The 25,455-nt window shown below is 41.4% G+C and overlaps 1 protein-coding gene across 1 annotated transcript; it reads right to left on the bottom strand.

Moving 5' to 3' along the window:
- Positions 1-22,510: 22,510 nt before the first annotated feature.
- Positions 22,511-25,141, bottom strand: LOC148027409 (protein PHLOEM UNLOADING MODULATOR-like). The gene is made up of 4 exons (XM_087689089.1): positions 24,575-25,141; positions 23,797-24,191; positions 23,354-23,559; positions 22,511-23,263 (listed from the first exon to the last, which is right to left on the bottom strand). The coding sequence occupies exons 1-4, from the start codon at positions 25,066-25,068 to the stop codon at positions 22,871-22,873; spliced, it is 1,488 nt and encodes a 495-aa protein (XP_087545215.1). The 5' UTR covers positions 25,069-25,141; the 3' UTR covers positions 22,511-22,870.
- Positions 25,142-25,455: the final 314 nt, after the last annotated feature.

Below are 25,455 nucleotides of genomic sequence, written 5' to 3'. Positions count from 1 at the left end.
TTGAATTGTGCAATGCACCTGGATCATGGTAACGAACAGTAGACAAGACCTTTGGTGACATCTCCCCAGATGAGTTGAAAGTATTTATTGATGACCTGGGGGCAACCACTGTAAGGGAAAGGATGTTGATTATCTTAAGAAAGTGCTTTGAGCGATGCAGACAATTTTGTATCGCTCTTAACCCACCGAAGTGTGTCTTTGGAGTGCCTTATGGGCTATTGCTAGGCCATGTGGTCAGTTCATTAGGGATCGCAACTGACTCTAAAAAGATCAAGGTTATAGTCGCTATGAGTCTACCATGCACTCCGAAAGAGGTACATAGCTTTATGTCATTGATAGGGTACTATCAGAGGTTTATAAATGCCTTGGCAGAAAGGACGTTGCCATTAACGAACTTATTATCCTTTAGCTGTCTATTTGTATGGAGCGACCCTTGTAAGGTAGCTTTCGAGGATGTGAAACAGGAGCTAGTAAAAGCACCAGTTTTAAAAGCACCTAAAAGAGGCGAGGTATTTTACATATTTTCAGCAACCATGCATAGTATCTGCTGTTTAGCCCAAATCTGGGAGGAAAAGTGGTATCATCCGATAGATTTTGCTAGTCGAAAATTGGGCATTTTAGAAATTAACTACACCTACATGGAGAAGTTTTGCCTTGCGATGGTCTTTGCGACTAAAAAATTCAAGCACTACATCCTCTATGAGAATGTAGTTTTCTATACGAAGGCGGAAGGGCTTAGATTGCTTATGAATAAGCTACAACCGCCTGATCGTCTGGCAAAGTGGTTAATTACTTTGCAGGAGTTCGATTATGAGATTAAGAGTAAGCCACCGAGGTTGCAGGGGATTGTGGAATGCCTTGTGGATTTCGGGGAGCCGAAAGAGACTTTGGTTGAAGGAAGTGATATTGAAGAAATGTTTAAAATTGATACAGCTTCTATCCCATCTTGGTATGCTGCTATCACGCATTATCTATCAACGGGAGAGACTGGAGCTGGTCTATCAAAATTAGAAAAGAGGAAAATCAAACAGCAGGCTTTGAAGTTTTCCTTGATCGCAGGAACACTATATCAGCAGGGTGTTGATGATATCTATCGTCGATGTGTAATGCCTGACAAGGTTTCTTTCATCTTGGAAGAGTGCCATGACTCTGCGTGTGGAGGGCACTTCGCTGGACGGTTGACGGCACAGAAAGCTTTAAGAGCTGGATATTGGTGGCCATCCATCTTCCAAGATTCCTTTGAGTACGTTAAGAGATGTGATACCTGTCAAACACATGACAGCAGAGAGAATAGGAAACGCCCACTTACGCCTATCATGGCTATCCTTCCATTTGAGAAGTGGGGCATTGACTTTGTGGCTCATATCACCCCATCATCTACTACTCAGAAGAGGTACATTATAGTAGCAACAACTGATTATTTTACAAAATGGTCAGAAGCGCGGGCGACGAGACAGGACAATGCAAAAGAGACTACAAGTTTCCTTTTAGAGCAGATTATCTGCCATTTCGGTCCACCGAAGGAACTAGTGTCGGACCGTGGAACCCACTTTTTGAATAAAGTGATCAAAAGCCTGATTGAAGCTTGGCAAATCAAGCACAACAAAACGACCCCCTATAATCCGCAAGCCAACGGGCAAGTCGAAAGTACTAATAAGCAGCTTGTGGGTATCTTGTCTAAAATAGTCTCAAAGAAGAAACGAGACTGGGACAGGATGTTGTATGTGGCAGTATGGGCATACAATACAACGTTCAAGCGAGCTACCGGCCATACTCCATTTAAATTAGTTTATGGGGAAGAGTGTGTGTTACCCCTCGAAATCGAGTTGCCAACCATATGGTTTGCAATTAATCACTCTTTGGGAGATGAGGATGCACTCTTTGAACGTTTCACGACCATAGCCCACCTGGATGAACTGAAATTGCAGAGCTTATTACACCAGGAGGTAGTTAAACGTCGGATAAAGCAGTTGCACGACCTTAAAGCAAAGAAGTATACCTTTAAAAAATGGCAATTAGTTCTGTACTACGATGCGCGTAGGGAGTTGTTTCCAGGGAAGCTAGAACCTAGATGGGATGGCCCCTACAAGATTGTCAGGATAGGGAAAAATAGGTCTACAGCTCTACTAGCTGATCTGCAGGGAGTAGAATTTAAAAATAAGGTTAATCTTAATAAGATTAAACCTTATTATTTCTAAGTATGCTAACACGGAAAAATGCATTGTAGGTCCATGCTGGGGCTGATTTGAGACCTGCAAAAGAGCTTAAAGTTGGTTGATGGGGCGGTTAATTCCTTATTTGGAGCACCCATATCTGGAGTAGAAATACCATCAAGGGAAACTTATCTAGTGGAGCAAAGGATATAAAGTGATTGAGCAAGCAGATGGAACCTTTGTGTGGGAGATCAAAGTCTTCTGCCATCACTACTTACGAATGTTGACAAGTATCCCTGTTGAGTTTAATGAAGAAGGTGGGATGGAGCCGTCAGTTCATCCTCTAAACATGCTAAATTTTGACTATCATAATTACGAATAGAGGAGTTCGTGATGGCAGGCTCTGTAAACCCATTGTGGACGTACACATTATATTTTGACGGAGCGTCCAGGGGCCCTAATAAAAAAGGGAGTGTTGGAGTAGTAATCCGAGATCCTCGACATAGAGTTACGATAAAGTTAGCTGCTTATCTCGGGGTAGGATTCACTAACAACATGGCAGAGTATAAAGCCTTGATTATGGGACTGTATATTGCCAAGCAAGGTGGTATTCGGCACTTGTTAGTAAAAGGGGATTCCCAATTGATCTTGAATCAGCTAGATGGGACATACACAGTGCAGAATCCCATCCTTTGTATGTATCATGGAACTACCATGACCCTACTTGAGGAGTTTGAGAGAGTGTCTCTTCAGCTGATTCCACGTTACTGGAATCAGTTTGCGGATTCACTGGCAAACCTTGCTTATGAAGAATACATTTTCTTCAACTGTGGTCCTAGTTTGGATATTGCTATCAATAATGAGACAGGACACGGTCGCTTGTGGGGAATGTTATCAGAGCATGCAATATATGGCAGGCGATGTTTGATATGGGTGATGCAAAGAGTAGCCGAGACCCATCTACTGTTGTTATCCTGGACCCATAGGCTGATTAGACAACATGTTATGCGTACGCCTCTTGCTATATATGCAGGAGGGATGGGTCATAATCTTATGCATTTAGCTTAGGGCTGCGAGCCCTATTTTTTCTCCATTGGAAAGGAGCATATTCCTGTATATCTGTACCATTTCGGGAGGGATGTGTAGGTGCTATTCTGTTTGATCTCGGTAGGCCAAGAGGGCCAATTTCGCGAGGTTTTAAACATTTTATTCCATTAGGCCAAGAGGGCCAGTCGTCTGTTTAGTATAAAGAAGAGCTTGGAAGGAGCCTATGTTGCGAGGTTTTAAACGTTTTATTCCATTAGGCCAAGAGGGCCGATCAGTTTTTGTAGTGAAATGCTTTATTTCATTAGGCCAAGAGGGTCAGTCGTCTATTTAGTACGGGTGCGGTTAATGGTTTTTGTTTTAGTCCTGTGCTAGACAGGTTTAAAGAAGAGCTTGGAAGGAGCCTATGTTGCACGAAGACTTCTCGTGGCCCTATCCAGGTGATATCTCTCCTTTACGAGTACCGTGTTTTTATGCTATATGTGTCTGTGTACTTGTAGGGGATTTTCTTTTCTTGTTAGGGACCAGCGTCTAAGGCATGAAGTCCCAGGTTTAAGTTAGGTTTGTCTGAGGGAGGGCTAAGCAGTCATTGCCTCCTGTAAAGACATTGCCAGGCATCGAGAGACCTATTTCAGAAGGCAGTTCTAGTGACCCTGTTCTGCTAGCCTGCTAGGCAGCCATTCTAGGAGTTCTTGCTTAGTTGTGAGGCAGTTAGAGAAGCCTACCGGAGGAAAATGATGATGATAGAGAAGAAAAAAAACCCTGAATATCTCAACGGAAATAAATATATACAAAGGTGTGTAAAATGGGGTTCTAACCCCTATAAAAATAGAAAAGAAAAGAAAGGAAAATTTATAAGCAGTTGCTCATCGCCTTGCGAAGGCCTCGTAGGTTCCTAGGGACGCAGACTCGGGGCCGATGCCTTGTCTTCCTAGGGGTGGCGTCTTGCTGGAAAAGAAGAAAGTAAGGAAGGTTGGAGCGAAAATAAAAGTGAGCGGTAGAAAAGGATTAAGTGTCGCCTCGCGAGGGCTTGGTAGGTTCTTGGGTATCGAGACAGGACCCGAGGCCGATGCCTTGTTCTCCTTGGGTCACTACGCTCAGCTCCCTCCTTTTTATATGCCCGAGTATGGGGGAATAAAAACCTAAAAGAAGAAATGTGCTAAAAGAAAATACTTCTTTACCAAGCTATAGGAGTCCTCACCTAGTAGGGGCTTTTGGGGTGTATTGTCCTTAGTTAGGTAGGTAGTTCAAACCACCACTTAGGGCGACCTCTTTGATAGTTCTTTTTAGTTTGGCCGTGTTGGAGCAGTGGGTTAGTGACTAGCTTCGGACCTTCTATCAGATTATGCTAGGCCTACTCCTCATGGATTTCATGCCTTGGTTTTGTCAGGGGTAGGGTGAGCATTGTGTTGTGTTTTAATATGTATCTATTTTGTATCAGCTTGATTCTTCCTTTGGTTGTTTTGTGCAGATCTGTTGAGGGATGCGACGGGCTAAGTCGCCCTATCCCGTGGTTGCCAATGAGAGCGGAATTTTGAACCCGGACTGTGCCTAAAATTTACCAAAAATTTCGGAATTTAGGGGAAAAATCTTCAACATCGAAGGCGGCGGCTACAGCTAGGACGATTTTAAGCACCAAGTGAAAGACGGCTTTTAAAAGGCACCCGAGCGACACTTGTGGATTTTTTATAATTTTTCAGACTGCCGTGCGGGATGCCGGGAGCTACCAGTCTTAGTGGAGGATGCCGAGACGGACGCGTAGGATTTTTCAGAGGTCAAATTGGAGCCCAGACGTGAAAGTTGCTAGAAATTGGCCAAGAATGAAAAGGTGGACAAAAAATTAAGGCCAAAAGGGGGTGTCCTTTGGGAGGGGGCACCCCCCCCCCTCCCCCTCATTTTTTTCATGCAGGTAGCAGCACGCCATCTCCATGAACGGCGCAAAAATCGCCCCCCCCCCCAAAAATCGAAATGGAGCATACAAGTAACCCATGCAACAGACATTGGCCGGAAACTTCTCCTTCTTTCCTGATCCTATCGCCGCCCTTCTTGCGAGATATGGCTGACTAAATGAAGAGATCAGGATCTAGTCTTTCTCTCTCCTCCCTCTCTCTCCTCTCTATGGGTTGTTCATGCGCACTATCTTGAAGAAGGAATCGGGAAGGAGATTGAAGGAAACGGTGATGGAGATTGATGGAGATGCTGAAGATTGATGTGCAGCATTGGATTGAGAGTAATGGAGGCTCCGTGGGCTGGTCACGCAGTCATTTAATGCATCTCGGATTTCGTAAAAACACGGTATGACCATTTTTATGAAAAAATGAAGGATTTTTGGTATTCTATGATGTTTATCAAAAAATATTAATTTTGCAATGATTTATATGCGCTATTTAATTCCCGCAAAACCCGAAATGTGGTTTTTAAGCGGTAAAATGATAGTTTTGTCGTTTCGGGTGGGTGAAATGTGTTCCTCTGGGGAGAAAATGAAAAATAAATTGATTGTTAGTACGCTGAAGTGATTGGAACAAGAAAAATCTGAAAATAGCATATTTTATTAACAAATAAATCAAGAAAATGAGAAAAATAAGAGAAAAAATAGAAATATGCTTCACAAAAATAAGAAAAAATATAATGATTGTTTGTGGATGTATAGTAGTGGCAAAGCATGAGGTTTAGCCTAGTTTGCCCTATCTCCTTGTCAAAGTTTGTGATTTATCACTTTTCATACATCAAAACATGATAAAATGAACCTCTACACCTATGCAACAAAATCAATACCTAAATGCAGGGGGTGGGATGTTTAAATAGTTCGATTTGCGTGCTGATTGTTGCTGATTTTTTTATGCATATCATGACATAGAGTTTGTTGTATTTTAATTAAGAGAATAGTAGCACGAGTGTTGTCTCGGTGATATCCTTACATCGCCACAACGAGTTAATGAATGAGCATTGGAAAGCCTGGTTGTGCACAACATGTTTTTGATTGAAAATTATGTTTGAGCACTTTAGGATCATCCACTTTTGCATGTGCATGTCAACCATGGTATCAGAATGCAAAGGACTGGATGCATAGTTCATGTTTTCAATTATGATGACCCACGCTTGAGTGCGGAAAGGCAACCTTAGCCGTAGGATAGATGTTCGTTTCTTGGGGAATTATTTGGTAAGGACACATGGTATCTCTTGGAATACTCTCAAAATGAAAGAGTGGAGTTTGCTTGTTTGTTCTATATGTTGAGCAGCGCATCAAGGGCCCAATCCCTGCAATGTAGGGGAGCTGCAGTGGGCCCGCAGTGATTCCACCGAGAGGTTGCCTCCCATGTATGTGATTATCGTGGCATTTATTGCCAATGTGTATGGGTTCTCCCTTTGTGGAGTTTATAGAAAGGGAAACATTGGACTACAAAACTATAAACGCATAGATTAGGCTTTAGGACAGTTCGTCCTTTAGCAGCAGATAGACGCTCCTAGCCCGCGAGGCCATGTGGGTGTATTTGTCTGTTATGAGCATGAGGTCTAGCTAGTGCCATAGCCAGTGCCGGCCCATTTGAGGTCCCATCAACAAGAAGCCACTTGAATTGATACATTCTGATATATGGGGTCTTACTACAAAGAATACAACTTTGAGTGGTTACACATATTATGCTTCCTTCATTGATAATTATACATAAGTATGGGTTTACTTTATGCTTGAGAAAAGTGAGGTGTTGACTCGCTTTAAAAGCTTTTAGGCTTTGGTTGAGAAGAAGACAAGGTTGCATATTAAATGCCTAAGTTCAGATGGAGGGGAAGAATATCTCTTGAATGAGTTTTCTAATTTTTTGAAAAAATTTGGTAAGTATACATGTAGATATACTCTGCAACAAAATGGAGTTGTTGAGCAAAAAAATAGCCATATTTCAAAGGTGGCTCATACACTGATGTCAAAAAGAAACTTGCCTCATTACTATCAGGTTGAAGCATTTGCTATTGTTGTATACATTATGAATAAGACACCCTCTACTATTGTATATGTATGACACACAAAGAGAGGTTTATAAGTAGAAAGCCAAATCTTTCCTATCTGAAAGTATTTGGATGTATTGCTTATGTGCATATTCTTGATGAGTGATGCACTAATTTGGATCCCAAAGCACAAAAGTATATATTTATTAGATATTTGCTTGAGCAAATGGGATATAGATATTATAACCCTGTTACACGTGAGCTAAGAGTTAGTGGGGATGTTGTTTTTAATTAAATGAGTAGCCGGTACAATAATGTGCAGGATTCAGTTGGGGTTAATGAGCATGAGAGTATGGTTGTGTAGAAAATAGATCAACGGTCACAGACATTGTGTGGACCACAAGCATCTCCTAGTCATGGTTTTATTGATAGACCATGGAGTGGAAGATTAAGGTCACAGGTTACAACAGGTTACACTACTAAGTACATCACAAATGTCAAGAAAAGGTAAAGAGAAATTCAGGGACTCACCAATTGTGATAGATGTATCATTAGGTTTCTCTCATGTTGATCTTGATTCAGATGGCTCTGACGAGAGCTTGGATGAGGAGTTTGGGTTTCCATCTATTAAAACACCTAGTTTGCAGAAGGCACAAGAGGATGCTAAAGCAGCTATTGGTAGTGATCCAAGTCTACACAAAGATCAAGAAGAGTGAGAAAGCCAACGTAGCAATTGACTTATAATAGCTATTTAGCTCATCACTATGCTAAGGTTGTGTGGGATATGGAACCCACTTGTTTTGAGGATGCAGTGGTGGGTAATGAGTATTGGAATCATGCTATGGATGAAGAAATGGTTGTACTTATGGATAATGACACATGGGAGCTGGTGCCCTTACTTGAAGGAAAAAAAGCTATTGGCTACAAATGGGTTTACAAGATTAAAGATGGATCTATTGAGCACTATAAGGCACAACTAGTTGCCAAAGGATATGTGCAAACTCATGGTATTGATTATGAGGAGACCTTTGCTCCAATGGCTAAAATGGCCGCTATAAGGGCTATCATAGCAGTGGCTACATCAAAAGTTTGGATCATGCATCAAATGGATATGAAGGATTCCTTCTTGCATGGGGAGTTGCAAGAGGAAGTTCATGTGTAGAAGCCACTTGGTTATGTAAATGAGAATAATCTAGATTCTATATGCAGGCTTCATAAGGCCTTATATGGGTTGAAGCAAGCACCAAGGCCATGGCATGATAGGATTATAGAACATATTGTCAACATCATCAAATTGCGCAAAGCACATGCTGATCACTCACTCTCTGTATATGAGAGCGATGCAAGTATTGTGGTCATTACTATATATGTGGATGATTTGATCATTGTGGATGATACTAAGATAGAGATTGATAATGTGAAAGGTCTTCTTAAGGCTGAGTTTGAGATGAAGGATTTAGGAGATCTAGGCTACTTTCTCAGCATAGAGAAAATCGAGACTCCATAGGATATATGGTTATCACAGAGATAGTATGCGTTGGATATATTAAAGAAGTATTGTATGGTTGATTGCAAGCCTATTTCTACACCTTTGGATATTGATGCTAAGCTTAGTGCACATGAGGGTGACTTGATTGAGGATGTCACTATATATCAAAAGATTGTGGGCAACCTTATCTATTTGACAATCACCAAACCTAGACTACACGGCTAGTTTAGTGAGCAGCTTTCAGGAAAGCCACATTTGGATACAACGTAGCACACATTGCGTAATGTCAAGTCCACATTGGTGGACTATGCCTTATTCTATGGTGTAGGTGTACCATTTGACGTGCATGGTTACACAGATGCAAATTGGGTTGGTAGTATTTTAGACAGGAGATTTACCAGTGATTTTATGTTTTCTTTTGGCAGTGGTATTGTTACTTGGAGTAGCAAGAAATAATTGATAGTTGCCTTGTCTAGTACTACAGAGACAAAGTACAAAGATGCCATAATTGCAACATGTGAGGTAGCTTAGTTACACAAGCTACATGGTGATTTGGGGATGTAGGTCGATAAGAAGGCTATCATCAACTATGATAACCTTAGTAGCACTCAATTGGCTAGAAACCCAGTGTATCATGTGTGGACCAAAATCATAGAAGTCCATCACTATTTCATTCGAGAGAAAGTTCAAGTGATATTAACTTGGTTTATATTAACACAGACGATCAAGCTGCAAATATTTTCACCAAGGCCTTGGGAGTTGAGAAGCTTCAACACTTCAAGACTATGTTTGGAGTTCATGGGCTCATACTAAGCTCAAGGGGGAGTTTTGAGATGTAAAGCTCTACATGAGCTAGCAGGTAATGTGTCAAGATATTATTCGCTGGTGTGTTATGTGACCAACATGAGAATACGCCAGTAATTCTATAGTTGGACTACACCCACATAGTCCATCCTTGGTTATGGCACATTCATTGTGCCACATCTTCTTTCCTAGCAAGTTCACACTTAGTGACACCATGTACATACGTTATAGTACTTTCATATTAGCCTTTTATCATATTATAGACTTAGTTCTTTTGTGTGGGAGAAGAGGAAAGAAGAAGAAGAAGAAGATTTCAACCCTTTCTTGTTGTGTTCTCAAGTCTCCATTGCTTTTGATGCGTGTGTGCTCTTGGATGCTTTACCTCTCTCCCCTCCTATATCTGTTTTTAAAATCAACACTTGTATAGAGATTGCCATCATGCTAATACAAGGACCTATAGAGTGAGCACTTTTGAGAAACATGTAGAGAAGCAAGGAGGGATAAGGCTACTCTAATCTTTGAGACCTACCATTTCAAAACATGTCTCACACCATTGATCATCACGTTACCCTTCGTGATACATAGATGGTGGGAATGTTTGTCTTCTAAAGAACACATAGACAATGCATCTGAGTCATTGAATGCATTGAACCTATGAAACTCCCATCTCAAAAATAGACTTGCAAAACACACTCTAATCTACTGCATTTGGATGTGGAGGCGGCCTAAATAGAGGATAGAATCAATGATACCCACAACAGATTAGTTGTAGGTGCCCCGCACAAGTCAAAAAACACCCAACAATGCTAAAAAATTTGTGTTTAATACAAATAGTGGTGCATAGGAAATTTGTGTTTTCAACTCAAGAGGGCTAAAAACATTTGTCTTTCCAACACCATGCAAACAGAAGGCAAAAGATATTTGTGTTTTTAGTCCCCAACACGCAACTGCAAATCGTGATTGACTACAACGGGTAAATCTTCAATTGTGGTCTCCTCTAATACAATCCTCCATGTCCTCACTTAAGCTTTGGTACGATATGAGAGTGCTCAACAGAGAAAAGAAACACAAAATAGGGATGAAAGATAAGAGGAGAGACAATAGGAAGAGAAAAGAATAAAGTGAAAATCTACATTGAATCTAAAATGAATGTTGAATACAATGGTAAACTAATCACTCCCCACATGTAGGCCAAAGGATCAATGGCAAACTAATCACTCCCTACATGTAGGCCAAAGGATCAATGAGGTCACTAGATAAGGTTGATGATGGAAGATTGAATTTCAAAGCTCCTAATGTCCCCATCTGACTTAGATTGAAGCTCATAGGCAGGAAATGACTTTGTGTGACACATAACTACAAATAGATGCACCAAAGTTGATGAGCTAAGGTTGCTCACAAGATGAGATAACGAAAGACCCTGCAGTATGGCATGGATACGCACAGAGTTTATATCATGTACCTGCACAGCCGGCGCTGATACCCACACCATGTACACCGAGACCGGGTATTCCATCCTTTTTCACCACTAGTATGGTGAAACATGCTATCTCACGGTTACAGCATGGCCGCGCTCGAGACCAGTTTGATCTTCAGGCAGAGCATATTATATATGGCAGAGACACATTGGCTCCACTCATTGCTCACCTCTTCAACCGTGCATTGTCTGAGGGGTTCCCTGACTCGTGGACAAAGCACACCATTGTATCTATCCACAAGTCAGGGGATCCTATGGATCCTAACACGTATAGGACCATCATGATTGGGCCAGTTTTGGCCAAACTTTATGGCACAGTGATGGAGGAGGAGCTCAGCACGCTGGCAAAGAGAGAGTGCATGCGCGCACCCAGACAGGCAGGGTTCAGACGGGCATTTTCTACCATAGACCACATCTTCACTCTCCGTTGTCTAATCGACCAGACACGAGTGAAGAAACAGAGATTGTATTGTTGCTTTGTGGATTTCCGCAAAGCCTTTGACACGGTTCCGAGAGAGAGGCTTTTTAGACGCCTACTTGATCTGGGGGTGGATGATGACATGATGTGGGGTATTTATGCACTATATGAGCGGGTTACTTGCAGAGTCAGATGTCCGAGAGGTATATCAGATCCCCTTGTGAGCACCATTGGTGTGAAACAAGGATGCCCACTCTCACCGACTCTATTTGGGCTATACATTGATGAGATAGCAGAGTTTATTCAACAGCGAGCCAGTGGAGGTATAGATCTCAGTGGAGTCACAGTTCATATCTTACTATATGCAGATGACATTGTGTTGGTCTCAGATTCAGCTCAAGGATTACAGCAGCATTTATTAGCATTGGATGATTTTTGCATACAGAGAGGCATGACAGTGAACCTTGGTAAAACCAAGGTTCTTATATTCCATACATCAGCTCAGATATGCAGACAGAGTATTTTCATGGCAGCAGGAGGGAGTATTGAGGTCACTAGATCATATGTATATTTGGGAGTCACCTTTACAGCAGCTTCAGGGATTTTCTTGATGACACAGGCAGCTCGTGACCGCCTCACTAGAGGATACTCAGCATTGGCTCTTATGGAGCGACAGTGTCATCAGGCACATTTCCAGGAGCCCCGCTCTTTGATACTCTAGTCACTCCAGCACTGATGTATGGAGCAGCTATATGGGGGCCAGGCCTTGCCGATTATGTATGGACATTGATGGAGAGACCTCAGGTGATCATGATATCTAGATTGATTCGCAGCAAGGCCTCAGTCCCACATGGCATTGTGCGAGCAGAGCTTGCCACACCGCCCATGCTAGTCGAGGCATTATTTCAGACAGTCTGCTTCCTACACAGATTTCAGGATATGGACAGAGATCGCATTGCATACAGAGCATATATGGCATCTCAGGAGATGGCTCGAGCGGGGGATACCACATCATGGTATGCACAGACTAGAGCTTGGTTTGACAGACATGGGCTGGACATTGATAGACTCCCACCTCTTCTATATGATACTCAGGCTCCCACTTACACCCTCTCTCTCTCTGAGAGGAACAGAGTCATCAAACAGGAGATATTGCATATTTATATACAGAGGACATGGGTCAGCCCTGCACAGCCACTGCCATCAAAGATGGCACATTATTATACACTGTTCTTGAGCATATCAGAGCAAGGATTCATAGAGATTCCGAGATATATGCAGATCTATATGCCACATCGATTGAGAGTTCTTATTGGACAGCTCAGGGTATCATCACATCAGCTTATGATTGAGAGTGGCAGAGCCCGTGGCATCCCACGGGAGGAGAGGATATGCCCCCTTTGCAGATCAGAGGTGGAGAGTGAGGAGCATTTTGTTCTCAGATGCGCGGCATACTCAGAGTTGAGATCTAGATACACATTGAGAAGCTCACTTCAGGGATGTATGACTGATATGGATCAGAGATCATTTGGCCGTTTTCTGGGAGAGGCATGGCACATCAGAGAGCAGAGCACACAGCGGGTCCCAGTCAGAGAGGGGCCCACCCAGACGACTATTACACAGTTCTTTCAGACAGACAGAGTGAGAGCTACTGTACCAGCCTCCAACCAGACCTCCGGGCTCACACTACAACAGGCTGAGGACCAGCGTACCCGACGCCGCACGAGGATTCGTGGGTTTCGGACCCCACAGCCACACCGACAGGAGATCTGGAGGATTCTTGATCTACATCGACAGCAGATTGAGATCCGACGACACTCGACACATTGGATCTCAGACCTCCAGTTTGCTCTTTCTCCACCGCCGATGTACCACATCCTGCATCCAGGAGGGATCACCTGCTATTAGCGACTTCGACGACTGCTACTACATCCCAGGATAGTATATCTCCCTGCATCTGTTACATATACACATCGCACCACTTTATCACAGCCGACAGTTGTTCCCCTATCACAGCCGACATTTGTTCCCCTTTTGTAGCCATTATCTGGAGTACCGAAGCTACATACGCACATACACATACACGACACTTATCACACTCACGGCACCATATTTTCAGTTTCCAGTTTTTAGCTTTTCATTCAGCACTTTTATTTTGGATAGCTGGACCTCATCAGTTGTATCACAGTTTGTCTCATAGGCCAGTTTTGGTCTTTAGAAGACGTTAATATAACTTTCTTTCTTTCTTTCTCTCTCTCTCTCTCTCTCTCTCTCTCTCTCTCTCTCTCTCTCTCTCTCTCTCTCTCTCTCTCCCTCCCTCCCTCCCTCCCTCCCTCCCTCCCTCCCTCCCTCCCTCCCTCCCTCCCTCCCTCCCTCCCTCCCTCCCTCCCTCTCTCTCTCTCTCTCTCTCTCTCTCTCTCTCTCTCTCTCTCTCTCTCTCTCTCTCTCTCTCTCTCTCTCTCTCTCTCTCTCTCTCTCTCTCTCTCTCTCTCTCTCTCTCTCTCTCTCTCTCTCTCTCTCTCTCTCTCTCTCTCTCTCTCTCTCTCTCTCTCTCTCTCTCTCTCTCTCTCTCTCTCTCTCTCTCTCTCTCTCTCTCTCTCTCTCTCTCTCTCCCTCTCAAAGACACACGCAAATTGCATCCAAAATTCTATTACGTGTGTCTGTGAATTGGGATAATTTATTTTGCCATTCTACTTTGCCTCCCAATGATGCACAGGATGGAGATCCCAATAGCAAATGGGAGTAATTTTATTACTACATGTATGCAATGGTTCAATTTAATGCACCTCATGCAAAAAAGCTCTTTTCAAGGAGTATGAAGCAAAGAGGAGGTAGGAATATTATGTAAATCTCAAGGCCATGAATGCTACAATTACACAAGTTAGACTAAATGGCACTAAATGATACCAAATCTATTCTGAGATGCTAGTGTTTCACATGTTGCATAGGGTTTCTTGGCAAGTTAGAGAAGATGGAGATCCTCATAAGATTTCTTGAACATCGAGAGTTGAGAGGCTTGCAAATTCAATGTAACCGACCCAAGGTTTCTAGTATTGAGCAAAGTCTTTTGTGAGCGGATTGCACAACACCTTCAAGGCAATGAAGAAATTAAAAACTCAAAAGAGTTGTTCTTGAAACATGCAAGTATCATGATGCTATTGAATTATGCAAACCAATTAAGGAAACCAAATATAGCAAGTGCAACACAGCTTCTTGATATACATCAAAGAAACTTCTATACAACTAGATCTCAATTACAACATAAGGAGACAATGATGTTGCTACATTGGTGTGAGCAATAGCCACGCACAAGAAGTGTAATTACAAAGGAAGTCAAAGAGATAGTAGTGTCCTTTTGGACAAACAATACACATATCTTGCCTAACAAAAAGGATGTTTGTCAAAAGAATATTGGGAAAAAAGTGTATATACAACACCCAATGCATCTTCTTAATCAACCTCAAGTTTGTTTTCTTCCTTCTGGCATCACTTTTGTGATTAATTTGATCATTCTTCACAATTGCCTGTGATTGCACATAGAGTTGAACACACAATTGCGTTGTCTATCACACATTGTTATCTTCTTTCTCCCACTAACTCAAAACTATTAAGTACTAGCATTTTGCAAGATTCCTACTACACTAATTCAGCTCCTAGTCCACTGCCAGCTAACACTCAGCTACTAGCAATCCACTATTAGCTCCCACTCTACTATGAAACTATAACTAGTACCCTATCAATGACATAAGGGGTACCATTCTAATATCACCTATCACATGTATAAATTGGAAGTCAACATACTACCAACCAATGAAAGGTTTGGGCAATTACAAATTGTAATCTACTATCTTGTTAGCATGTTGACCAATTGTTAGCTACCACACTGCTACCATGCTCAAGGTCCAACATATTAGTGTCTAAGAGCTACCAATTTGCTACTAGCCTAAGAGATTATAGGATGGAAGGTACCATTCCACTTTTAGCCCCCTTTAGTGTGCTACCAAGGTGCTACTTTTTGGCAAGTAGGTGCTATTAGGGTGCTGCCATGGTACTACTAGTGTGCTATCTAATCAGTAGTAGGTTAGAGGTGCCATCTTGTTCCCAATGTTATACTAGTGTGCTACCAGGTTGGCATCTTGGGAGCTACCATTTTGTTGTTAAGTCCACATGTCTCCTATTCCTACTATGCTACCAAAGTACTACCAATGTCCTACTGGATTGGCAGCATGGGAGCTACCATTTTCTTTTCAACTTGATACTAGTCTACTAGTTTTGGTATGCTGCCAATCTATTCATTTTAGTATGCTATTGGTCTACTACCATAGTGTTGCCAAATTGGTAGATTGGGAGCTACCATTTGGTTTTCAACTTGATATCAATCTACCACTTCTAATCTTTCATATTTACTTTGCTACCAGTCTGCTACCTAAGAGAGCTAACATTTCATTGTTAGCACGATACCACTCTGCTACTTCCATGCTACTACCAATCTACCATTGAAGAGAGCATTAATTTTTTTTCAACGATAAATATGTTAGGAATTTTTTGACACCCTTAGTAATTATCTATATTTAATGGAGATAGAGTTCTTCCATTGCCTAATACCATTCTACTACTTTTATATACTACCAGTGTGCTAATCTTAGTATGCTACAAGTTTGCTACCAATATGCTACCCAATTGGTAAATTGGGAGGTATCGTTTGGTCACTAGCTTGAAACCAATCTAACACTTCTAGTCTACCGATTCCACACCGCTACCAGTCTGCCACCTAAGAGAGCTAATGTTTTGTTATTAGCTTGATACCACTATGCTACTTCCAAGCTGCTACCAATCTACTACCCAAGAGAGCTAATATTTTGTTTTTAGTGAGTAATATGTTGGAAATTTTTTGTCAAGTTTACTAATTATCTATATTTAATGCAGGTAAAGTTCTTTCTTGCCTTCAACAAATAGAGTCATCCAAAGGTGCAAATCCAACAAAGCTCCTTCGAGAAGTTGAAGCCTTACTTTGTGCACAAGCTTCAAGATGGGAACACTTGCAGTTGCATCATGCATGTGCAAATGTCATTTTTTTAGGGATGCTATTAATCATATAAGACAAGTTTCCTATGGTATACATGGGAAAAAGTGCACTTGTCAATGTGATATTTGTGGTCAATATGAGAAATGTAACTCTTATACAAAAAATTTCTCCAATATTACACAACTTTGGTGATTTTTTTAATGCCCCAAGTATAGTGGCTCTAGTTTTTTTCATGGAAATTTTTGATTGGTGGATGCCCATCATGTGGATCTTCACAAAAGTTGATTGTTTGCCCGATAGAGGAATCATATAGTGCACACATGGTAACAGTGAAGATATTTGAGGATTTTCAAGCTTGTTGTATAAATACTCAAAAGAATAAAAAAAGAAAAGTTTTGTCGATGAAGGAGATGTAGTGCATGAAACTTTTCATACTATTTAGGGATCATTTGGGGAAGTTTATAGAGCATAATTTCATTTATACATGGCAAACAAAGCAATATAAATAGTGTTTGCTTCAATTCCCTAAAGATGTGGTTGTGTTTGTAGTAGATTTCGAAGAAAACTACACATTCAACAAAATGAGGTGTAATCTAAGTTACAATATTTGTCCACATCACATATGTGTGTATTGCAAGCAATATCCAAAAGTGCTATCATTTTTATATATCTAATGATAAAACCGATAATACCCTTTTTTTAAACATTATTTTATGCTCCAATTTGGATGGTTGAAAAAACTGCATATATCATTCAAGGAACATTATGTATGGTCTGATGAATGGTGCAGCATCATAGTTCAAAGCAAAGAGGGCTTTCTACTTCGTTGCCCGATATGGTACAATGATAGGTATAAAGATGACACGTCATTTTTTTGGTTCAGGTCATGGAAAGAGCAAACATGATGGTGCAAGTGTTGTTATCAAGAGACATCTCACTCAAGAGCAACTAAAGCTAGACTCTATGAAGTTGCAATGTGTAGCTGATGTGGTGTCATTTTTCAAACTAACAATGTCTTAAGGAATTACAGCCACGTATCCTTCTAAAGAATGACCATTTACTTGAGTGTTTTGGGAGGTTAAGGAAGGCAATGTGGATAGATGCATACATTAGGATTGTAAACCTATGCCCAATGCACGTGGATTACATTGTGTCTCTAGCTACTCCTTGACAAATGGAAAGGCTCAAACGTATAGGCAACTTTCATGCTTCTGCAATGCTTGCATGCAAGGCCTTTGAAGAAGGTGCTCTTCAAAAACATGTGTTTCCTCATGGGAATATATCATATTGAACCCTTAGATGATGTGGATGATGAGGAGGAGACTGAAGATCCAAGAACATCATGATGCTTTGACTAAGGCACTTCATATTGGTGATAATTTCAGAGTAATAACTCCACACAACAATGAAGCACTTGTGGGTTTCTACATCTTGAAATGCATAAAGGAAAATATGATGACTAATGCTTTGTTTGAATATGCATGGGGAAATATTTGTAATACGGGCTCATTAGTTGTCAGAGGGGTTTGGTACTAGCAAAAACAAGAAAATCCCTATGGATTCAAGCTCTTACGATCGAAGCCTAAAGTTATGTTGCAATCCCACCTTGTCAAATGGGTTTCGTACCAAGAAGCATAAGAAAATCCCTATGTATTCAAGCTCTTACAATCAAAGCGTAGAGTTATGTTGTAATCCCACCTTGTCAGAGCGATCAAGTTTCCAATGCAAAAAGTAGGATGTGGTAGAAATTTTATAATATCCTTAGAAGTATATGAAGCTAGTTTTAGGGACCAATCTATTTGATATATAGCATTGCTTTATATAGGAAACATTGGTTTCTCCATTACTCCTCAAATATCCATGATATCATCGTGAATAAACACTATATAAACATATTTACTAGAGCTTTTTATCTGTGTTTCTATACCAAACATAAGATCACTTTTTTTTCCACTTTTTGCGAATTTATGCACAAAAATAGAATTTTAAAATTTTGATTTAATACCATTAATGGGGAGAAAAGGTAGGATATTGTTAGCTTTTAGGTATCTCCCAATATGCGAATACAATTTAGGTTGTTAGCTATTAGGAAACTCAAGTTTCATTGACTAGAAGAATTCCTCAAGATAGATATCATGCACTTCATTTTTACAATCCACTTCAAGTTCTTCCTTGTCATGGCTGTCTTTTGTTTCAGTCATTTCACTTTCACTATCCAATTCACATGCTTCCTTGACATGATTGTCTTCTGCTTCAAATGCTTCATTTTTACTATGCAATTCATGTGCTTTCTTGACATGACTATCCATTCTTGCTTTGAACAATCCAACAACACAAGCTTTAATCGACTTGAGCAACATGTCCATGCTATGTGTATCCCGGTAGCCAAGCTCTTTGCAGACCTCAAGAACACATGACAAATGTATAGCCCCAAAACACAACTTATTGTGTACACAATACATGGCAAATAAACAAATAAAATGCTCTCATGAATGCGATACTATGAGTCACAATCTATCCATTACAAATGAAAGAGTGCACTCATGAAGGAGTTGAAAGTTCAAGACTTTTCATACATTGAATAAAGATAAGCAGTTACAATGCCAAACAAGCTCAAGTCTTGAAAAGAAGACAATTATAGTTCTGGTGTTAACAAAAAACAATCATGTCTACAAACACTTTTGGACTCTAGTGGTTGTAGCACCCTTCCTCTCAACTTCATCTAACATATTTGGCTTTGGAGGCCCCTTCGTTGTAACATCTTCATGATCCTTTAACGTTGCCTACACACTTTTGATATCTGGATCTATAGTTTTGTCATCCACGTTTTTTATGACATCTCCTACATAAATACAACTATAATGAATTTTGCACAATTAACGTAATGACACAATAAAGTCAATTACCATGTGTGATCTTTCTTTTCCTTTTCCTTTGCATCATCTTTTTTTTCAAAGAATGCATGGACTTGTTTCTTTTACACCATTCGAATACATGTTTAAGGAGGTAGCAACATTGTCTGCTTCATTGTGAGATGGGTTGATAACACCACGCCTTGCTCCGCCCTTGCATCATCCTTCATGGCAACTATGTGTTCTTTAGATCTGTCTAAACATGCATATGAATCCTTTGTGTTACTATCTATTGATTGCTCTTGAGGAATTTCTTCATGTATCATCTTACTTGGTGAAGAATCAGGTTCTGAAGTCATCACAAGTTGTAAGCATGAAATCACCAATCAACAAAGTGAAAACAATGCAACAGCAAGCAACTACTAATGATAGGTACCGATCTATCAATGTATCACTAGTAGCAAGGATGATAGCTTGCATGCAACTACAAATTCAAGACTTGAAAAGCTAGTCCTCTATGGTAGCTACCAGTTCTAAACAGTACAATGATAACTACTACTCCTAGACTGACTTGCTATCCAAATTGCGTACGACAATCTACCATGAATTGTAGAGCAATGGTTGATCCAAAACTCTTCAACCAATGCCAAGGACAAAGCCAAAGGATGCCAAAAGGACCCCCAAAACAGTAGGCAAAGCATTGGGCAAGAGAGCAAGAGCAAAGGGCAAGAGGGGGAGCAACAAGGCAACCCCCTAAAAATGCACCGAAAAAGACGAGGAGCTATCTTCGGAATCTACATGCTATGACTGAGCACAAGGCTCATTTCTTAGAGCTCAAATGTTCAAGGGAAAGACCTAGAACAATGTCGAAAGGAATGGAGATGAGCGATGAAGTAACAAGATTGATGATTATCTTATGTCCGCTCCAATTGAAAGGTAAGGGAAAGGTGAAAGCGCAAACAAAGACAAGAAGAGTGCAAAAGCTATGGATATTCAAGCAAGAAGAGATACCAATGAGTGGGAAACTCTTAACCATCATAATGTGCAACCTGCCTTTCCTTTTTCTATGTTGTGACTAAAAGAACGAATAAAGTAACAGTGATGGACGGCCACCACCTACAATGTACAAGTGTGTGAATTTGTATACAATAAATGTAGACGACCATGCACACATAACCTTTAATCCCCCAACATACATTGCTATCTCTTGGGATAGTAAAAAGCAACCCACAGTTGTCCTATCATCTACAAAGGTGGATTATAAAGCAATGTCTTCTACCACATGTGAGACAAGGTGGCTTTAAAGGTTATTAAGAGAGCTTGGCTATCCTTAGACAGCTCCTACTATACTTCATTGTAAAATAAGAGTTGCATTGCTTTGGCACGAAATCCCATATTTTACACTAGATTGAAGTATATTAACATATAGAACCCATTTCATTCAAGAGAAGATCTTGAATGAGTATTAATGTTGTGTATTGCAAGACCAAGGATAACTTGGCAAATTTGTTTACAAAGACTCTTCTTCAAGATATCTTCAATAGCACTACAAATCCTTGAGCCTTATACCACATCTAGGATTGTGGAAGGGTGTTAGAGATTCAATTATCCCATAGATGAGCACAAGCAACATATTGTCATAAAAATAACTCTCAACTATTACACAATTTCTAGACCAAGTCAAACAGTTCCATGTAGTCTCTAATTCATTTTAAACAATACTGAGTAGTCAAGTAAGCCAAACAAACTATGTAGAACACCAACTAACAATCGGATTATTTGCACATCATTTATTATGATTATTTTGTTTCTACACCCATTTTTGTAAGTCCACTAGTTTTTACCAACTAACTTGATTATTTTTATGCATTTTTAATAGGCTAGTCAACCCAAATCATTCACACTTTTTTCAAGTGGAGAGCTCATACAATGAAGAAACACTTGATAACCCATTGTACATACCTACCTTCTTTATTTTATGTTCATTCACCACAAATTATGTTCTACTCTCTCTCTCTCTCTCTCTCTCTCTCTCTCTCTCTCTCTCTCTCCGTGTTAACTTTCTTTTGGTCTGGTCATACACTTCAATTCACTATACGTTGACAATAGGAACTACAACAAGATCCTAAAGATCATAAGTGTCAAGGGCACTAAACTTTGCACGACCATAGAGGGTAGTTTATCCCATCCATCTTCTCATATGCAAGTAGAGGGTAAAATAGACACCTGTATAGGGGTGCCATCCTTGCCAATCAAGGACTAGAAGTCCCGAAAGAATACTAAGGGAGAGAATGATAGGATGGTGGTTGGTCTACATGATCCCAATCCACACGATTCCCCAAAGCATACACATCAAGCATAGATGTACTTTAAGAATACCTACAAGGAAAACAAAGGAAGATGCTGCTACTAGGATATGTTTTGCCTATTCAATGTCCAATCTACAGATCAAAAAAGAACTGATGTACAACAATGGAGACAAGGAGTATCCAATGTCACAAAAGCATACAATTTCAAATAGATCTACAAAACGCAGATAGGCCAAGGTGGAGGATGAAAATGCAACCTGAAGTAGGTTGAAAACTGCCACAAGCTGCCCAGCACTTATTAAAAAAAGAGCCGGCCAAGAAGCAAACACCTGTCCTAAGCCAAAAAACGCAATCCTGTCCAATGAAGCCTACATAAAATGCAGGTGTGCAAGGGTGAATACAGCCACCAAGTGAAACAATCTGACCGCAATGACTGAAGGATACAAGGCTACAACAGACAACACGCAGCTCTATGCGTCAATGTGAACACTAGACAGTAGCAGGGGGATGAGAGAATGAGGCTGGCACATCACGAAGGATCAATGATGAATAATGAGCGTGGGGGAGGGTAGGCCAACCATAAATAGGCAAACTAGGACCACAACTGGTAATAAAGAGGCCAAGCCCATAAAGTGGGCGCCCAAGCCATCCTACAATGCCAAAAAGAAATGCACTAATGTGCCCTCCATCTAAAGTGCCTAAAAGACATAATATGACAGACAATGACAATGTCAATGCTCCTAATATCCTCGCCTGACTCTGACGGAGGCTCACAAGCAGGAGATGATGGTACAAGACAAACATACACATGGTGAATTGTTAAGTCTAAGATCCAGCCCTGTGCTAGAGATAATCTCTAATGCAGAAAATTGCTCCTACCAACTTTGAGCTTTGAGAAGCTTTCCCCCAACAACAGCATCCACAAACTGCCACGCAAGAAAGGAATCAAATAAATAGCGAAAGTTCAAATGATCTCAACATCAGTCCAGGGAAGAGTGACCAAGAATCAAGTGCGTCATGTCTACTACATTACAAATGGCAAACCCTGAAATCAATGACAGTCTTCTCTTTTTCTTTCTGATAAGATGTATCATATGTACTTGCACCAGAATGTCAAAACACTTCAATTAAAGGGCCACTGCTAATATGGTATGGATCCAGTATGCTCCTCTACATTCTTCAGCTCACCCAGTATCTTGCACCTTCCTACGCAAACATCATATAGTGAATTGGACATAATTGGCAATAAGCGAAAGCATGTCTTAAGTCCAGATTCCACAACCAAAATTGAATAAACACATTTCGTTGAAGCTAAACAACAATGATGTATCTCAATATTCAATGTGTTGTGTTGTGTCATCCATCGGCTGTCCAAATGAAAGCTAAGAGCCCAATTCCCAAAGAAAGTGTTGTCACAACAATGGCAAAAATGAGCAACACAAATTTGGATGGCTTCTTCTCCTTGCCAGCATTTTCAACTTCTTTCAAAAGTTCCCGAACTTTGCTCATATCACCATCCTTGGCAGCATGCATTATCCTGCTTTCAAGTTTGCCAAGGTATTTTAATCTAGCTTGCTGGAGCCTATCCTTGGGACTCCAAATAAAGCTTGTTGACCTCCAAAGGAGTATTCCCATGTAAATAGCAGAGACAACATCAACACTGTAGTGATGCCGTTCCCTTATCTCGCGTTGTGCAGTATGCAGCACAAAGAGCCAAAGCAGTGCAGCTGTCCAACCTGGATATGCTTCCTACATGACCAAATCTAGTAGAAATGTTAGTGACCATAAAAAGAAATGTTACCACAGAGCTACTTTCATAAGCAAGTCAAACAAACATACCGTCCATGCCATTGCTGTAAGTACAGACACCAAAACGTGACCACTGAACATGAGATCATTGCAGCCACCCCCAGCCCTCTTGAGAGTGGTGAACCAAGATTCTTGTCCTTCCGAAGCATTTGGTTCTTGTGGCCTCAATAAGTCAACCATGAATTGCATAATGCCCCAATTTGGGACATACTCAGCAGGATACTTAGGAATTGGAGCTGCATCGAATAAAAAACATATTAGGAGACTGAGGAATGAAAGAGCAGTGATACACAAAAGGAAAAAACTTGACAACTCGCCTAATGGTTGGGGAAAGAAGGAGCTCACACATCTTTATAGCAACAACAGAATGCACATCTTCATTCTTTAGAGGAAGCACACGCACTGACTAATGTTCATCATTTGACAGTGGAAAAACAAATCACTGTTTCCCAAAGTGAAAGGCATTTACTCGCCGTATGCCATGTCTTCATCCAAGAGCTGTCTAGTTTGGTCTGAATCACTTGCATATGGTGTGTAAAACTTTTGCACCCAAGGATGTGGAAACTCTGGAATCTTGAACCTCTCTTCTGCACACCAGGACCGGGCCGAAGGAAGTATGGTGGCCACAAATGTCATCACCCTCAGAAGTCTTCCAACACCCATTGTGAACATGTACCTGGCGGCAAGCCCTAATCCAGGGGCCTTGACAAAACCAAACAACACTGAAAACGCAAGCATCAGAAAAAGCATCAAGTAATGATGGAGGACGATAAGATGTGCCCGGAGAAACACCACCATGACATGAGGAAGTCGCTCATTCCAAGCGAGTAACAACCATTGACCTGTGTCTGGCAGGGGACGGGTTGATCTGCATAATGTTATCAACCACATTGTTACAACTATTGCTAGGTTGTCTGACACAGACTAACAGTTGGGCACAGCTCAGGATGAGATTTAAAATTGACACATTTATCCTGCGATTTACAATACTATTAAGGCCAATTCATACCTCTCTCTTTTTTTTTTCGTAAATTCATCTCTCTCTCTCTCTCTCTCTCTCTCTCTCTCTCTCTCTCTCTCTCTCTCTCTCTCTCTCTCTCTCTCTCTCTCTCTCTCTCTCTCTCTCTCTCTCTCATTTTCTGCTGCTGTAGGTCTTTTGATGGCTGTATTCAGCACTAATTGAGTGATTCAGGGAGAGACAAACAGCATGCAAACTATGCTTAATACTAAAAAACATGCTGCATAAAGTACCTGTGCCATTCAAGGCCCAGCACGGATGTCACAAATTGTACAGCGATGGCCTCGACACAGAGGGCAGCAAGCATGAAAGTGAGGCAGGCCAAGAACACGGGGGCCGCCCGGAGCTCCAAGGACCAGTGGGGATAGAAAGGGGCACGGGAGGCGGCAGCTAAGGCCATGGATGCCCAGAGCAGGGGCTGCAAGCCTGAGTGCACGGACGGAGAGACTATGCGCAGGTAATCAACAGCCACATATACCAGGGCACAGACGCCGAGGAGGCGGGACGAAGCAGCCATGGAAGAGGCCTCAGGGTCCACTGATTTGTTTTTCTGATTCTGATGTCGATGTTGAAGGAGATGGCGATCGCGATCGCGATGGCTGGAGCTTTGCAAGAAACGGGGAAGGAGCGAGGCCGCCATGTCTGATCTGGAGGATGATGATGATGATGATGATGATGGCCGCAAGCGCGCCAAGAAACCCAAATGGAGTTTTTCAACGATCCCCATACAACTAGCTGTAAGACTGGCTCTTATGCCCGCGTTCTTGCAGTTGCAGGCCCCTGAGCCCTCTCTCAGAGCATCGAAAGGGAGCACGTATAAGCAACAAATCTTTACTATTAGTTAAGGGGAGGTGGGGGCGGGTGCCACGTGGCAGCCCCAACCTCCCCACAAAGAAACGTGGGGGCGGGTGTCACGCGTCCAGCACCCGCCCTCGCCGCAAAAAATCGCGCTCGTCTCGCCGTCTCGGCAGGGCGAGTCTAGGCATGGAACGCCTAGTAACAACTAGGCAAAAGGTCCTCGGCATCTCCACGCTTGCCCACAAGGAAGCCAATAAATGGTCTTCAATTTGGGCAACACTTTTTCTTAGCGAAATTCCACATTTAACAATAATAT

Source organism: Lygodium microphyllum, chromosome 12, assembly GCF_053477565.2.
Source record: "Lygodium microphyllum isolate KBCC chromosome 12, Lygodium_microphyllum_v1.1.10, whole genome shotgun sequence".
Taxonomy (NCBI): Eukaryota; Viridiplantae; Streptophyta; class Polypodiopsida; order Schizaeales; family Lygodiaceae; genus Lygodium; species Lygodium microphyllum.
The sequence above is the reverse complement of the archived record's forward strand: the minus strand, read 5'-3'. Positions and strand labels throughout refer to the sequence as shown.

Bases quoted from the DNA above. Each gene is read 5' to 3' on its own strand.
- LOC148027409 (XM_087689089.1), bottom strand. From the start codon at position 25,068: ATGGGGATCGTTGAAAAACTCCATTTGGGTTTCTTGGCGCGCTTGCGG. The intron at 23,560-23,796 runs GCGAGTAAATGC...TATTCGATGCAG, and splicing joins GGATGAAGACATGGCATACG to CTCCAATTCCTAAGTATCCT. The intron at 23,264-23,353 runs GTATGTTTGTTT...TTGGTCATGTAG, and splicing joins TTACAGCAATGGCATGGACG to GAAGCATATCCAGGTTGGAC.